Raw genomic sequence first — 18,744 nt, 5'->3', positions numbered from 1 at the left:
CTCCAGCTTAAATTTTGACTTATATATTGACGGATTTAATTGTTCCAATCTTTATTACTATTACATAAGAATGTTGAAGATTCTAAACTTTTGACACCTGGTACAAAGAGGTTATTACTTCTTGATCTTGTACTTCTAATTGAGTCAAATCTTGAAAATACTTTGTTTTAAGTAATCTGGCCATATATAATGAAAAATATTAAAAACATGATTCAAGCTAAGTTGCATTAATCTGTGCAGACATTAAAAAAAATCATAATTTTTCAAATTCGTAAACAGTAATACGTTTTCTTTGAGATAATTCTAAAATAAATCTAGTAACTTTGTTTTGAATAACATGCTATTTGTTTTCTTTGTGTTTTTTCTCAAACAAACCATTATACCAACGAGCACAAGCATAATCCAGATGACATTGAATTAATGCCGTACATGAAGTTTATCTGGACTGTTGAGACAAACAATGTTTATATCTGTACAAAACATTCAACCTCTGGTTTGCCCTCTTTACAATATTATCAACAATGTCTTTACCTAATGGTAAATTACCCAGCATTACACCTATAGATATTTACGACAAGAGTTACTTTTAATATTTGTACCATTGCAGCCAGTCGAAAAATCGTTTGGACACACTTGGAAGTTTTCTTTTTGCTCCAAACACACTTTCAGTTTTACCAAGATGAAGAAATAACTTGTTTTCAACTAACTAGTTCTTATATGAATCTAACATAATAGATAATTTCTGGGCTATCACCAAAGGATCTGTATGTGAAATGCCTGACTGAAAGTTACACAAAATATTAGTTTTAAAAAGGTAAGACCTTAGGTGAGAATAAACAATTTTTTTCGAGTATATCTGATAAAATGCTCAAGATACTAACATGACTATAATTTTCAGGTCTTAATATGTCTCCTTTTTCGAAAAGTGGTTTACCTTAGCCAATTCTAAATTATTTGGTACAGTTGCTTCTAATAAGAGACAAATTAATCAAAAATGTAATTGTTCAAACAGTTATTATGTTGATATTTCTAGCCATAATAATTTCTTGGATACAAATGAGCATTCGTCGACATTTAAATAAGGTATTTCTGAAAAGGTTTGACTGTTGAAAATTACATCATGATTCGTATTGATTCGTATGAAATTTTGTTGACGTAAACACTCTCAATGCATCTGAAATTAGTTCCGATTTGTTCCGTGAATTAAGGTTATGATGAATTATTTTATGAACTTCTGTGTCTGTGTGTTGTATGTGATTTGCATTCTGCCTTCTCTCTTTACGTGGAAACGGCTTCGCGCAAAGCCATAACAAACAAAGCGGTTGTTAATTTATTTTCATTGATCAAAATGTTGAGGATTGAGGCGTAAATGTTTAATATCAGAATCCTTATTAAGAAATTGTCTCTTTATTTGTAATATGTAACTCCTTTTTCTTCTTCAAAAATCCACACCAAAACGATTCCCGACTAATCGAGCGTTGTCGCTGCAAAAACAACCCCTTTGAGAATTACTGTAGACAGTGTGCATGGGATTAAAGCATCATTTAGGTCACATATGAAAATGACGTCGGTAATAATTGAACTCTATAGCACTCGCTCACTTTAACCCAAAATGCATTTAAAATAAAGTAATATATGTCAATATTCACATATTTTGGAGACAGCATTTACGCTTTAATGAATTTTAATGATTAATGATTTTATATCTGCTGACAAACAGCAGCGTGAACATCCGTGTCGAAGAGATCATGCCATACGTAACCAGTGGTTTTCCTGACACCTATGTAGATTTCATTTGGTTTCAGGTTCGGTTGATTAGCGCCAGTGTTCCAATTGAAGTAAGTCATTTCTGTGCCATCGTTGAATTTCCAAACATTGTGTAGTTCGTCTCTTATTCCTTGGATTAATACTTCGCCATATACTTCATTCTCTGTAGTAGATAGAACATTGGTATTTCGGTTTAGTGTTTTATCATTCCTTTAAAAATTGGGGCCACGATTGAGAAAGTGATTGATTAACGTCGCTTTAGTCAATTTCGACCTGTATAATATAATGCAAAAAATTTTTAAAAATATCCATATTATCTGAGCAATAAACTTTTGACAACGCCCCTTTAACGGGACTACTTTTAGCAATTAATTAATCCTGTCTGAAAAAAAGGCTTGTGTAATGGAATAAAAGAAATATGAATTATTTATTATAACGCTCTCGATGGGAGCTTTAATGGTTGTTTTATCGACTGGGTCCTTTATACTTCTGACCAGAAAAACAAGGTGTGTGCATGTAAAATCGGGAGCCTAAAATTAACATCATGGCAGCTGCATTCTCGAATACTAAGTAAATGCAATTGAGAACCGCACCAGTCTTGCAATCATTAGCTAGCTTTGATGATTAAATACAAATCGAAATCTTAGCTTTTTCGAAGATAGGGATGGTCTAAACATGGCACCAGAATGTCTACAAAAATAACGTAATCAGCTTATCAATGTCGGACAATTCGACCAAAAGGTATTTTGGACCATGACAACACACAGTTTCTTACCAAAGCCGTACATTTCCGCCTATATGTATTTCACACAATGACATTAGAAGAATGCATAAGAACAATAAAATCCATATATCATAACAAACTTTACCATTTTGTAAGTTAACAATAACAGGGCTGACAAAATTTATGAAAGGTGTTTGAATTCATATATTCCTTCGGGAGCGTTAAAAGTTTCACTTTCCTCATATTATTAAAGTCTTTCCCCACAAGGTGATTTTACTGCAATTTTTTTGATTACTATTATTTTTCTTCCGTAAATACTAAAAATAGAATTTGCAATAAAAGTATGCGACATATTGTTACGACACTTTTTTTATCTATAGGTCTGAATCATTAGGACTACGCGTTACGGACGTGCGTGAATTTGACATGTTAAGAAGCTAATTCACACAACACTGATTTGCATTTGTCGTTCTGGTGACAATGGGAAAAGCCGTTACAGAACAGATAGAGAGTATCAGTATTGGTTGTAAGATTTTATATCTACTTCGGATTGGTAAAGAATTATTATTTGAATTAGTTTTCACTTCTATTTTACAATCGGAGATTACGGTGTCATTATCAACGGGCAGTATCATCGTAGGGTAACCTTCTACAATCAACATTATCTTCCTATTTGGACACAAAGATTTCGAAAACTTAATAACAGCGAAAAGGAAATGGACAACAGTTGCAGGGAAAGACATTCGCTATCGTTTGTAAACGATTGTCTTTTAATTACTAGTATTATTATTGACAATATTTGTATAGTGCGTTATCAATAAACAATTTCTCTAACTGATCTGGATTTTATTGTTTACTTCCGGGAAATCGAAACGCTGTATCACAATGCTTTTATGCTTTTTAAACATTTTTATCCTGTAGAACTAAATATTTGTTATTTTTTATCAGTATTTTTTCACAAAAAAGATATTGAACCCATTGATATGTTAATGACGACTCTCCATGACTTTGAATGTCGGACAAAGACCCAATCTCAATGAAATCACGCAGTCACGTGACGAGACTTACATACCCTATTCAACATGAAATATAGACATTATCAAACTTCGCCTAAAGCAATAAACTGTTAACCACTGAAAACGATTGATACAATACGTTTATTAAAAGTCCCTATATGCTACCATGAATAAATGAGTCTTTCATATAGATTTGGAAATGTAAATAGTGTCTAAAACCGTTAATTTGTTTGGAAGATTGTTTCACAAAATGGGAGCAGTCGTGTTACACCTTCGATCACCATAGGTTTTTGTTCTTACCCTTGGAGTTTGAAGCCTAATAAATTTTTCTGATTGAAGCAATATTGTCGATGTATACATTAACTAGATCTTGTAGGTACGTCGGAGGTGTACCATGAAGAGCTTTAAACAGGTACACTATAAGTTTGTAGAGACATCGGAACTTGACCTGTAGACAATGGGTACACTATAAGTTTATAGAGACATCGGAACTTGACCTGTAGACAATGGGTACACTATAAGTTTGTAGAGACATCGGAACTTGACCTGTAGACAATGGGTACACTATAAGTTTGTAGAGACATCGGAACTTGACCTGTAGCCAATGGGTACACTATAAGTTTGTAGAGACATCGGAACTTGACCTGTAGACAATGGGTACACTATAAGTTTGTAGAGACATCGGAACTTGACCTGTAGCCAATGGGTACACTATAAGTTTGTAGAGACATCGGAACTTGACCTGTAGCCAATGGATTTCTACTAATACTAATGTTATATGTTCGTATTTCTTTTGACGGGCTATCAGTTGTGCTGTCGTATTTTGAACTCTCTGACGTCTCTCAAGCAGGCAAGTATTTACACTGAATAAAGTGCATTCCGATAATTCAATATATATGTAATAAATGAACAGACTAATGTTTTACATGCACTGTCCGTGATGTAGGATAGGATTCTTTCAATGTTTCTGATCTGATTGGAATATGATTTAGAAACGAACGTAATTTGTTGTTCCAGGTTCAGAGACCTGTCTAAGTAAACATTAATGTTTTTTCAAGCATGACACATCTGATACTACTGTACCATCAAGTACAACTTTCCCTGTTCATTAACTCGATGTTTTGGAGCAAATATGATAAGTTCAGTCTTATCCTGGTTCAATTTCATCAGGTTTGTTTTCATCCAATTGCTGATGTTTGTGATACACGCTACAAGGCGCATGGATATATAAAATAACTAACGGTTCGATAACTAAATATACCTGCGAATAGTCGGTAGAACAATGATAATACATGCTGATTTCTCTAATGGGCTTTGAAAACATACAATAAAACCAAGGTTTTATATTTGATGTTGAATTATTATTTTTATAAATAAATAAGCTTAACAAGTATTGAAGTACTTTTATATACTTTATCGTATGATGGTTTTTTCTTTGTTTTCATATTTGAGTTTAACTTATAATTATAATCTATATTATTACATTTTTATAGATATGTTTACCAAGCATTTTTCATAATTTATCGTCTGATGTTATATCATGTATAATTCTTATGGTCCCTGTGGAACACCAAAGTTTAAGTGAATAGAATCTGAGTGAATGAAACCTACTGCAACTTTTTTGAGAAACCACGATAGAGCTGAGTCACAGATACCGTATGAGTATTTAAATCATCTAAGTAAATGAAGTGGTCAACGTCTCAAACGCTGCCTATAAATCCAATATCAATAACACAACGATTCCTATCAAGTGCTGATACCAAATCATGATGCACATACAATGATACTGTTTCTGTTGAATAACCGACCAGATAAGCGGATGGTACTTCATCTTATAGCGAAAAAAACGTGTAAAGGGGTTTCGAGACGAGCGGTCACAAACTTTGCGAGAATCTTGGAAAAAGATGGCAAATTTTATACAGGACAATAGGTCTTACATACCTCTTGGTCCAAACCCGGTTTTTCGATAATCGACTTGACAATTGCCTGTCTAAAATATTCCGGTACAGTTGACTCTGTAATCGAAGTGTTAATGATGTCAGTGACCACAGAAAAAAATATCGTTCATCGACTGTTCCACAAGGAAAGTGGGAATAGGGTACAATTTGACTGATTTGTATGCTGATTTCATCACTATCTTTCTCAGCTCATCAATAATAGCTGTTGATAGAACAGTTAAAACAACCCCTTGGAATTTAACATCCAAACTAAGAGAATTTTTAGCACTGCAAGTTGTGTCGAAGGACTAAGGTGTGTCCGAATGGTTTTAATTTTTTCGATTTTTTTTTATTATTTGCAAGATCAAGACTGTTTTCGCGTGTTGTCAGGATGACTTCATTCATTTTCTCCAATAGGTTGTTAGCATGTTAGCAAGTCGTTGTAACGGTTTCAGATCTTTCCTTTTGAGCCCCGGTGTATGGCATTTACCGTTGTTTCTTACTGTAATTTGCTTTGTTTTAATCGATTGCAGCTGAGAGTTGTAGATATCAACAAGCTCATCTTCCAAACCAGAACATGTGTTGAAATGTAATTGTCGAATACTAGTATCATATTGGAATTCGCTAATGTCAACATTTCGGTACTTCCGAAACGAAATGGTTCACACTTTTTCGGTGGTTTAGTGGTATTGTTGCGGAAAACAGAGCAAAATGATCATATGAGGGGTTACTCTTATTGTCACAGATACATGGATCACGGTCCAACAGAGTACCGATTAACACTGAACTATTTTCGCGGTTGATGAGTACATCAAGTGCGTGTCAATGTACATGGGTGTGGTCGCTGATACGCTACGAAACTCCATGTTCGGTGAGATTTGTAAGAATTTCTGAGCGTCCGCAACGCATGGAATGTAGGTCACCTTCAATGATCATTTCCTCCGGTTTCACAACCAAAACGAAAAATAAAACCATTCTTTGGAGAAGATAAAACTTTTTTAACGGTAGATAACACAATGTCCACAGCGGTAGTCTTTTGAAGTAATAGAGCATTCGATAAGCTCAAAATGTGAAAACTCTTTTGGTGACATCACTACATCTTCGTCAATATTTCTGTTGTAAATAATTGCAATTCCACCTCCTCTTCGTCTTAGCCTAGAAACACAGTGGGTTTTATGAGATAACCCAACAGATAAACAGTTTTGTCTCTTTCATATCCCAACCATATTTTGGTCAAATGAATGCTAATATATCTAAACTGGTCTCAATAATAAAGTCTTCGATTGATAATATTTTATTCTTAACAAATTGACAATATAAGAGATAGCCGATCACATTTCGGTGAACTGTAGTTGAATTTATCTTCACTAAATTGCTAAGGTATTCGTGTAGACGTCAGAACTTAAATATCGTTTCTGGTTGTGAGTTGAAATAAAGGTCTTTGTTTTGTCATTTTTCGATTGATCAAACAATTAGAGTAGATCATTACAATGCACGCCATTCTTAAAATAGTATCTTGCACAACTTATACGTATAGAACGTTCAAGATTCCTCCCAATTCTACGGTCTGGTGCGATTGATACGATTCGCGACGACCGGACAGTGTTGATGATTACGATTAACCCACGTACGAATGACTATCGATTATATAGTGTTGTTTATGATGTGTATAATGTTCTTTATATATACGATGGATTTGTGGCTGACTGAATATTATATTTTGCAGTAAAATGGACATGAATAATTCCTATGTTATTTAGAAACGTTTTCCGTTTGCAAAAAATGGGTTCTGATATGGGCTTTATCACAGTTTTTGCCAAAATATAAAATTATATGATAATATATGCAGATATTAATTACATTCCTTAAATATTTATCAGAAGGGTAAATACATTTTTCCATTACCTTTCATGCAAAATTTTCAATTAATATACCAACTTTTTTGTTTGAGTGACCAGAAAAAGAAATAGCGATTGGCTTTTAAATAAAAATAAAAACCATGTGGTGTTGGTCTATTTTGCATGTATCATGTCATGACCTATTCTGATTAACATACGCTTCACATTGGATTAAACACATGTCAAGATAAAACTAAACAAACAGCACACGCTTTCATTTTTATTCATATTTATCTGGGCTATTCCTTTTATCTGAACACTTCTACAATAAAGATGGAAATAATGGTGTATATTTTGCATAAGTGGTGACACGAAACTTTTTTTTATATTTTGATTTATTTCTTTCGGTAAATGGATTCAGAGTTCGTATGGCGTTAGAAATGTATAAGGCAATTTGCAAATATTTATAGAAACTTTGATGAAAATACATTTATTCAAGAGTCTCATCATTATACTATAGAAATAGAACGGACTATAATCTATGTACAAAACAAAATATATGTTCATTCAAAACCTATGCACGTTTCAGACGAAAAGAGGTATAAAGGACTGGTAAAAAAAGTCATATTAAGTCGCTAATATTGTTAGCGACTTGTTGCACTCGTAATTCCAGTACTTACTGTTCGCATATGATTTGCATACATTTGTAGTTATACGCCACGTAATGCTGAAAATTCCTCGCCGTGTTTACTGCCATAGTGTCATAGTTCTAGCTTCATATGAGATAAATATGTACCGCTTAACTATAATACACGTGTGTTCTATGTGTGTTTCTTGCTTATACGAGAACGGGAAGTTTACATGAAATGATCGGTTAGATTTGAACATTACCCAGTTTCCGATTCAGGCACTGAGATGGTCTTTACAAGACTATATAGGTCATATACATTAGCAAGCCCAAATATTTATGAATATTCATTGCTAGTTGCGAAATCTGGTTCCTAAACTGATTCTCTGATCAATATGATAAGCAACTCAAAGACCGCTACAACGCATCTTTTTTTAAATGTCATACAATGCGTTTTGTTTTGCTTGTATTAGAACGGGAAGTATACATTAAAAGATAAAATGATCGGTTAGCATTGAATTAATAATAATTTAATTTTAAATTTATTTATAATTACAGTTAAAAAAATAAAGAAGAAGAAACAGATAAACAGTAAAGACTTGAATAATTCATTAAAAAAAAACAAAAATAATTAAGAAAAAATAGAATAAATTAAATGTTACAATTGATTATATAAAGGTCATATACATTATCAGGACACCGATATCTATACATAGCCAATGCCAGTTGCTTAATCTTGTTACGGATGACTGAAAACATTCAGATCAGAACGGTTACAGCATTTGTACCATTTCGGGTGTTGAAAGTCATCCAAAATGAGTGACAGTGATGACGATTAGCGACTTTTAAGACTTCAGTCTTTAATTTTATTATGTAAAGGTTTTCATATTAATTGCTCTAGTTGAAGGGTCGGGGTAAAATACGGCAGGCCTCGAATATGTACTTAGGTTACTTAAAAACATCTTACTGTCCCATGTAATACGGCAGGCCTCGAATATGTACTTAGGTTACTTAAAAACATCTTACTGTCCCATGTAATACGGCAGGCCGCGAATATGTACTTAGGTTACTTAAAAACATCTTACTGTCCCATGTAATACGGCAGGCCTCGAATATGTACTTAGGTTACTTAAAAACATCTTACTGTCCCATATAATACACATCTATTTTTCTTATAATGTTTTCGTCGTTTTTGTCCTAGCTGATAATAATACAAGAAATTTATAATTGATAACGATGTGAAAATAAAACCTGGTATGAAAGGATAAGAATACACATACAAGAAAAGACTGTTTTAACTGCTACATGTATAGCTGCATCTATTAATAACTGGTGCAGATTTCTTAATTTAAATCACATTTCTTCCTACATTTTTTCATATTTCAAAATTTCGCATGCGAATTACTTCTAAAATTTTAACTGTCAGTTTAAGTCAGTGTTGTGTTACTTCGTGCTGATAATAGATTAAAAAATGTTTTTTTCGAATTGTGTAAAAAAATAAAATAGCATGTATTCCCCTTTATTCAACGAATTCGCCTGAATTTTTCTTTGTCCTAGGATACCGCTAAAATAAGAATATATAATTCTTTACCTATCAGCTTCTGTACGCAGAATTGTTTCAGTTCTCTGTTGATTTTCACCAGTTCACCACCAGTAAACGATTCACACATATCAGATAGATGACCTTGAGAGGGGGAATCGGGATCATTAATGTAGCGCAAACAGTAAAGAGAACAAATATCAGGTGTATTCTGACCACTGCAGTTTGTGTGACCTAGTTCAGATTCTGTAAAGAAAAACAATGTTTGAACATATGATTATGACAGTCCTGTTAAGTTTTTACATGCCAATGGTTATGAAGTTTCCCCTATGCTTACCGATTTTATTCATTAGTTATATGACAGGTTGTACTTGAGAATCGGGAAATATAATTTATTTGTTTGTCTTTATTGTGTATGCTGACCTTCTTACTTTCACATTTGGTCATATTTTTTATGCCCACGTCACTGAATTGTCCTACTGTTTACAGATTTGGTATAAATTTTGCATATATTAAGAGTGTCATTAATTACTAAGTTGCGACGTTTTTATGGTGATATTGCTCAGGTCACTTAAAAAACATAATGCTTTCCAATATAACATATCTATTTTTTCTCATAGTGTTTTTGTCGTTTGTGTATTAGCTGACATAATACAAGAAATTCATAATTGATAACGATAAGACAAAATAAAACCTGATACTTAGGGTTAAAATGGTTAATCGAACTTGAATAGTCGGTGGTATTAGACCTCCTTTGGGTTATCAAAGGAATTGTACTAAACGTTGCTCTGATGGATATAATCTGCTATCAACTTTAAATTGGAGTGCGCTTAAAAGGTGGTTGCCGTGAACAACAGTAAAAGGTTTAATAATAAATTTACAGCTTATTATTATTATAGCTCCACTATAATTTTAGTTCAGCCTGGTGCAACTAGTTCTTTCAATTCATGAATTACAAAAAAAGAAAAACAAAAGGGGGTGGAAATTGGTTAAAATAAAAACGCAGTACAAATCATGGTTATACAAAATAGCCTGAATTGTCAAAAAGAATAAACTAATGAGAAGACTTAAAACCACTCAAATAAATTATTTTTGTATAATATTCGATTTGATGTTCAACACTATTTGTAGATGGTAGAAAAAAAAACACATAAATTATCAATGAGCATGACGATAATTGGTAAAAAGAGAATGAAAAAAACTGACGTTAGATAACACATGCGCTTTATTTGTTTCACAAAGAGTGTTCCACGACAAATTTGATAATATTTTAATAGGGACAGGGCGTCAGCGATGTCCTAAGTATGTCAATATAAAAATGGCTCAAAATATTTCTGTTGGAATTGATGTTTTTATCAAGTGACGTCGGCAGTTTTGATGTGATTGTTTGAACCTTTTATGCAGACACACATCGTCAGTTATAGGAGGTATCGCAAATTCCCGTTGGTTGAGACATCAGAGATATATCAGCATAGCAGTGAGTTTTCAACAAAGTGAAATGTTATTCGAGTACAAAGAGCTCCTTTTGTCATAGGCACAACCTAACGTCATATTATGATAAAACATAAACATATAATAAACATATAATTAAGATCACTATATCGGTTAAACCTGCTTAACTTAATATTATCAATTCAAACAAGATAGAATAAATACCTAAGCATCAGAAAAATACATACTTTTAATTACATACGAGTAGTTCCATCCCTCTTCGGTTTCCTTTTGGGTAGAACTAGGCTCGGCGAAATCACTGTCAAAGAGAACACACGTCTGTGTAATCTCGTTGTATGCAAAAGACATGCACGAAGACACTTCTGTACAGAGACTTGAACATTTCAACCCGTTTTCGATTAATAATATGCTAATTTCTTTTTCTGTTATCTTAAAACCATTAAAGCTAGCATTCAAAATACTCTTTGATGACCTCACAGTGTTATGGGCTTTAGAAATTTCGTTTTGAGAAAAAAGGATACAAACGCCAACAAAAAATTCAGGAAACATTGTATCACATCATATGTAGTGTAAAGCAATTTCTAGATCAGAGTGTTATATACTGCTCACAATAGGCCACATAAATAAACATTCTGTGTTTGTTTCTTTTCTTCCACTAAAACCAACGGTATGTATTAATTAGTACAAATTCCTATGATCTCACGCAACTACATATATTTTACATATACTAAAATACATTTTTAGAACAGAAAATTACTTGAAAAATATATTTACTTTTGATATTTATTCTACATTTTAGCAGTTCAAATAGTTGCCTGACCATTTATGTTTATATTAAAAACCCGTCTTCGATAAACCATTTTTTGTCGGCCTAAGTGCAAATGGCAATGTTTGCAGAACAAACTTTAGTTAATGTAACACTAATTGATATGATCAAAAGATGTCAATTTTTCAAAAATGCATTATTAAAAGTATTATTTGTAGAGTTATAGTTGCTATGGAAAAGATCTGAAATTAGTTTAAAGTAGGTTTTTAATATATCTATGAGTAAATAATGCATTATCAACAATACTATGTGAATATTAATATGAAATTTAAATTACAAATGCGTGAATGCAATATACAATAAAATCAATTTTATTTTTAAATTATACTAAACTAATAAACTATGTTGAAACTAAGGAGAAAGGGCGATGAAGCACGTAAAAAAGGTCTAAAATTCAACTGAAAATAAATCATAAAGTGTTGAATGACTTAACTGTGAATTTGGAAACTTGAATCCATCACAAATAAGAAAACATAAAGATTTTTGATAATTCTTGCATTAAAAAGACAGAAAAATTGCTTGAAGTATACCGAAATTCAGACATTCTGTCAATTTTGTACTTTTTTCCCAAGAAACAACTTTATATTTGGTGAAAACATTCATTATTACATAGTATATCATATGAAAAAATATATAGTTGTTTCTTGTGTGTTGACATAGTTTTCTGGATGTAAACTTGCCACAATGAAGTAAAGCCAAAAAGGATGTTTATATTTTTTACTATGTTATGAACAGCTTTGATATTATAATAACACGGTTGATATTTTTGACACTTTTCGTAGCTTAATGCCCCTACAGAGGATGAGTGATGGGTAAGGTGAACAAATGTATTTGTAAATGAGTCGAGTAAAGTGGCAATTTGCAGATTAACTGCAAAGCAAATGCATGAATAATATACTTCTATAAGAAAGCAACAAGAATTGCATTGCTAGAGGATTAATTTATTATACGTTTAATTATATTTTTTCTTACGAATTACGAAGTACAAATGTATTCACCTACTTGTTCTCTGCCATATTATAAATTGTGGTGTGTGTGCTATGGATTTTATGTTGCTTTATATGCAGATAAAATTATATATTTCAATTCAATAATTCGATTCCCATTTGATTATCTAGCAAGCCAGACAAAGAAAAGAAACATTGTGAATCAAACATCACTATAGAATGAGAAAATATGTAACCACAGGAAGAACAGATACACTTCTAAAATTAAATGATCAGACTAGCAGGATCAGCAGATAATAATTTATTCTACTACATGCCCGCTGATAGGACGCAAATCATACTTTTTATATGATATTTTTAGAGCTTTAATCCAAATGTCAGTTTCCTCAATAGTTTTATATCAACAAATGTACTTCATAACTGCCAAATCTACATATCATCGTTTTCTGATTGGTAAAATTAAGAATACCCACCATTTTGATGTTAACTTATTACAATTGGTTATGTGCTTTGAAGTGTGTGTGTGTGTGTGTTTTTTTTTTTTTTTTTTCAATTTCCGGAACATATTTGTTTAAGTGCGTCAAAAACTTGTGTTCTCAATTTTACTCGCTTTGTATATCGTGGGTCCCTCAACTATACTTATATAATCTGGTTTAGTACTTGTAAATATATTCACATATTCATGTCACTAATATCACTTCCTTCTTGTGTGGTTGAAATTCAGGATTCGGTGGCGATAATTTCAAATGTTTCGTCCAATTTCAAAAAGGATATGCATGTTTGTGTGTCATTAGAGGTTACCTGAAGATTTGGCTGTAAATATGATGTACATTCGTATATAAAAAAGCTGATTGAAAGTTTTGTTGTTTTGTTTTAACAAGAAACAAAATTTGTTTTGTTTTGGCCTTACATGCAAATCTTTATGACGCAATTTCCAAAAATATGTTAAAAAGTTATTGTTTGAAAACTTTTAGTTGCTATTAAACATTTAGCTACGGTATAAACATATTGACGAACGTCTTGTCAAGTTAAGTCAAGTAAATATTATTTAAAGTCGATATATCGAACAGGAAACATAAGCTCTGTAGAGCTTTTTCAAATCGACATTAATAAAAACAAGACATACACATAAACTTCAAGGAACATGACATACAAATTATATTATATCAATATTATCTGCCTACAAATATCAGCCAGAGGGCATGTGGTACGGATTTTGCTATGTATTATACGCTTTATCATATATTTTAACAGGAAAGAATATTGATATTTTAATAACCATTCCTTTGGTCTAGTTTTGATGATCAAGTAAACCTATATTTCAATTTAACAACTTTGATTAAAACTGTTCTATTTCTGCTTTCTATTGATTTTTTTCCACATTAATAGGGTCTGTTATTCGGAAAAATCACGAGAAGCAGTGAATACAATAACGTTAGAAAAGTCCGATTATTGGCTGATATTGATGAAATAACAGATGACAGCATAGATAAATCTAGGGGGAAAACAAACCGACTCCATCAACATCAGGAGCATGAACCAGAAGTATCAGTAAGATGTCACTTTAGCCAATAAAGTCACTTTTATTATATTAATGTATTACTTAGAATAAATACATTACTTATACTCATAATGTGACTAAAAGAATCTTTTTGGTGAATAATTTAATGGCATAAAGAATAGAATATGCGAAAAGGCTAACTAAAGTTCATTTTGTGTACAAGGAATAAATCAGCATTGAAAACAACTGACCGAACGTAAATACTGGGTACAATAGTGTTGTGTTTACAAGTTACATGCAACAAAAGTAAACATAAAACAAATTTTCGAAATATCAAACACAACGTGTAAATTTTAAGTAGTATATGTAATATATATTAATACTGCAAAAAAAAAACAAAAAATAGATGAATACGAATAAGGGACCATATGATTTATGCGGTCACATCATCAATTAATATGTCATGTACAAATATTCAATGCGTGGTTATTTTTGTTTTATTTATTGCTCTTTTAGTTTAAATTAGTGTTATGCATTTTGCAATAATAATTATGCAAATTTTATTCGTTTTAGAAATTGAATATTATATGAAACTAAACCTGAAGTCTTTGTTTATCCTCCCTCCCACTCCCCCCCCCCAAAAAAAAACCAAAAAAAAACCAAAAAAACTTAGGTTCAGTTGTTCATTTCTTTTATTGCACTGGTAGAATTTCTGTGCTTGATTGGATTTCTATTTCGATTTGTATGGATATGGATATTTATTGATGACTGCTTATATTCGAATTTTATCTCGATCTTCCCGTGTATTTAGCTCTAATGCTGCTGATAAAGGGTTACTTCTTGGAACACGTGTAAAAACACACCGCGATTTATTGACGTTTTAATGTATGTGCAAAGTATACACTTCACGTTGTTCATAAATAACAGACTGGTGGGCAGAAATCCTTACCCAAAATGTTGATTAAGAGGCTATAATATGGTATTTTACATCTGGAACAGGGTTATGTTGCTACAAGATTGAAGTCATCACTACAGAAGTTTTATGGTCGTCATCATGAACTCGTGGATCGTTATGGTGTATCCATCTGCACCATGAAAACTGATTTATTCAACGGGTCATAGTTTTACTTTCCTCGTTTGTCTACCCCGGACTTGACTTTTTATAAGCAACTCGGCGGGTGTTTCTAGAAAAGCAGAGGACGCTTACCCTATCGGTGCACCTGGTCCATGCTCCCAGTTTTTAGTGGAGTCCGAATTGCTCATTTACTTTTGTTACTTTGTACGTATGATTTTAGTTACTTTATGTTCTTTGTTGTGTATGTCTCTTTTCCATGTCTGGTCTTTGTCCTTGGATTGCATTCTTTTGATTACCGCTATAATCTTGGTTCCCTTGATTACTCTTAGATATAAATATAACATTAACTTTTATATAAGCCCGAGGGTCTGCATTTCCAAGGCTACGGTTGAGGGTTGATGTGTAACATAATGGTTTTTTATTATTACATACATTATATGTATCCATTGACTTTGGCAACAAATGAGGTGTTGTAGCTGTTTTCAGTAAGCTGTTTTTCAATAAGTAAAGGAATAACTACATTTTATTTAATTCAATCAGTGTCTTCAGAATTCGACTCAATTACACAGACCCGTTACAAAGTTTTAGTAGTTTTTCCGACATTAAAATATTGATTGCATCTCATATCCTACATTGGCATTATTAAACCAAGTAGTTTCTTGTACAGATTGGCTTTCTTGTGGTCTTGAAGTCGTATATCAACAGAGGTGGATGAAAAGAAATTAGAAGTAAAAAAATAAAGTGGTTGAAGTAGTCAAAACAGGAGCTATTGTGTTTTTGTTTTTGTTTTGTTTTGCTTTGTTTTTTTAATCTGTGTAATTTGGAATGCGTATTACTTAAAAAAAAACATATTGTAAGGAAGCACATGATGAATTGAAATATGCCAGCCTCTCTGGGTAATGAATTTCCTTGGGTCGATATAGAATATGATAGGGGAGAAAACGTATGATCTTTACATCTGAATGATTTTATTGGTACAGCTTGTGTATTTACCTACAAATTCTGCCACGCAATAATGTTTCAGTTCTCTATCAATTTTTACCGTGTCGCCACATAAATCCTGCACTATGTTGGCAGTTCAGCGAAAGTGGAAGGTTTGTATGTATGTAATGGTGACTGGATACTGAGCTTAAGCAGATTTAATGTGCATTATACAAACGTAAAAAAACGTGAAAGTGAATGTATATGAAATTGTTGGTAGAGTCATGTGTTTTCAAAGCTTATTCTGTCGCCTCTTTCAAGAAATTATAAGATGCCATTTTAGGAAATGACGTATGCATCTTCATGTAAATACACAATTACATTTTGAACATCCTTTACTAAATTTGATTACATCGAACCTATATATACTATCACTTTTCTACTTTTTAAGAAAATTCATTAAAAAATAAACAAACAACAAAATATCACGTGTATTTCAAATTCATTTTTAATGACCCGTACGTTTTCTTGGATTACAAAGGAAATCTCCAAAAATGTCACTTGTTGAAAACAAATATAAAACAAAAGAAGCGAAGCCATTTTAAGAGATTGTCCATGAAGAAACTATAAAAAATCCTTTAGACATGGGTGACACCAAGGTAGTTTTATTGAACTTTTTTTCTCAATTAATGTTAATAAATTCATTATAATGTCAGAGATGTAATTTGTTTCAGCAAATTACAAACCAGCATTCAGTTTCAGAAAACACGAATTTAGAGACATGCCACCCACTGCCTGGGTCTTCCATAGAAACCCTCTTAAAACAAACTAGAAGTGCCGCCCATCCTCAGCAATCTTCTGTATGGAAGCATCATCAGAGAAGTCCATAACACAAAGTACACATATCTGTGCAATCGTGTTGCATACAAAAGACAGACACACAACAGTCTTCATTTCATTTTCAAGTATCTGGTAGTTGCTGAAATCAGACTAAGGATGCTCATTGCCTTATGAAATTCCTTATAAATAAAACGAGCAAATTGAAAATGTTACAATCATAACGATAATATATTACCAGCTACCAGTGATGATGCAATAGGGTAGTGTCTATTTTAAGCTTGTATAGTTCAAAAGCATAGCACCAATTGTCGGCATGTTTTGTTTGCCAAGTTTTCTTTTACAGCATTTAGTTAATATTCAATATATTGACAGGATGAAAAGATTATAAATTGCAAACCTTAATCCAGTAAGAAAAATGCTGTAATTTCCGCCTCGAAGAATACATTAAAATATATACTTGCATAGGTGTCATTCTTATGTTGTGCTACTATTAAAAACATATCTTTTGTGTCTTTCTTAGAATGTAGGACCTATTTTAAATTACAATTTTATGTTTACAATCAATGAAATTGTAGTGCGTCTATTTTTGATCAGTGGTAAAATCACTTAAATGCACACAATATGCAAGTTCACGTTTTTAAAACAGCCTGCCGTTCATTGATAAGGAAGTGACTACTCTTATGTTGTTTTAATGTATTTACTTTTTTGGTTCAAAAATAGGTATGTAAAGCAAAAATATGATAATTATGCACAAAAGGTTTAGTCTGTTGTGTGCACAAAATGTTTTATACACAAAAACATGCATTCATTTAGTATGAGGTTTTAAGTGTTACAGTATGTTATATTTTTATCTTGCTTTTTGTGATTTGTTTTTTTCGTATTGTCTCATGACCGTCATCGGCTGGTTTCTTTTACGATAACTATAATGTACTTTTACTGATGTGTAATCTGTAATATAAACGATGGTGACACTTTAATAATATTATTTGTCTTAGTCTTGACTTATATTAAGATTTATGTTGGTATGGCATGCCGTATAGTAACTAAAATTTTTGTCACAAATTTATAAAAAAAAAACAAAAACAAAAAACAGGACATTTTAATTGGAAACGAAATAAACAGTCAAATATATGTTTGTAACACCCGTTGTGCCGATCGAGATATGGATGCTACCCCTCCGTGTAATTGGTACTATTGTGATATTTGTCTAGTGCCTTTTACCATTTCAAGGTAGAGTAATCTCAATTATTGACCTTACCTTACCTGACCTTAATGCATAAAAATACATTATCATTTTCTGTCATTGATTTCTCATTGATGGGAAAGTTGCTATGCTATCCCTAATACATGTCAATACTTGTACAACGTGTTGGTTTGAGAGCTACGTGTTTGGCATTAGCTGACGGTTGTTCGTCAGATGAAACAGGTTAATAGGCAGTTTAGAAAAGAAAGTGAATACGGGGTATTATTTTGTCAACGAGGCAACCATACAACGAAATCAACCAAGCATTCAATAAACGTAGAGTAGTTTCCCACATCTGCTATCTGTCTTCAACTAGTCCCTAAAATACCTCTTCAACAAAATTGGCAAAAACCGTAGTATCAACCTATAAAATGACCTAATTGTTTTAACTTGGGACAGATACACAGGGGTTTGACAGAATTACACCACTTCATGCAAAACGTTTCTGTACATTTCTTAGTGCTGTTAAATGTCGATAATTATGTGACT

At 32.3% G+C, this 18,744-nt stretch overlaps 1 protein-coding gene across 1 annotated transcript; it reads right to left on the bottom strand.

The window, feature by feature from the left end:
• Positions 1-1,335: 1,335 nt before the first annotated feature.
• On the bottom strand, positions 1,336-11,449 carry LOC148609356 (uncharacterized). The gene is made up of 3 exons (XM_088540724.1): positions 11,130-11,449; positions 9,502-9,696; positions 1,336-1,930 (listed from the first exon to the last, which is right to left on the bottom strand). Exons 1-3 carry the CDS (start codon positions 11,248-11,250, stop codon positions 1,701-1,703), a joined length of 546 nt encoding a protein of 181 aa, XP_088396850.1. The 5' UTR covers positions 11,251-11,449; the 3' UTR covers positions 1,336-1,700.
• Positions 11,450-18,744: the final 7,295 nt, after the last annotated feature.

The sequence above is a fragment of the Perna viridis genome, chromosome 8, assembly GCF_037379345.1.
Source record: "Perna viridis isolate PV_CMFRI_1.1 ecotype Kerala chromosome 8, ASM3737934v1, whole genome shotgun sequence".
In the NCBI taxonomy this organism is placed as follows: Eukaryota; Metazoa; Mollusca; class Bivalvia; order Mytilida; family Mytilidae; genus Perna; species Perna viridis.
Note: the sequence above shows the minus strand (reverse complement) of the source record. Positions and strands in the feature narration are given on the sequence as shown.

Excerpts from the sequence above, each read along its gene's own strand:
- LOC148609356 (XM_088540724.1), bottom strand. The coding sequence starts at position 11,250 with ATGTCTTTTGCATACAACGAGATTACACAGACGTGTGTTCTCTTTGAC. Across the intron at positions 9,697-11,129 it reads CTACTCGTATGTAATTAAAA|AATCTGAACTAGGTCACACA; the intron begins GTATGTATTTTT and ends TTTTCTTTACAG. Across the intron at positions 1,931-9,501 it reads CTGCGTACAGAAGCTGATAG|AGAATGAAGTATATGGCGAA; the intron begins GTAAAGAATTAT and ends TATCTACTACAG.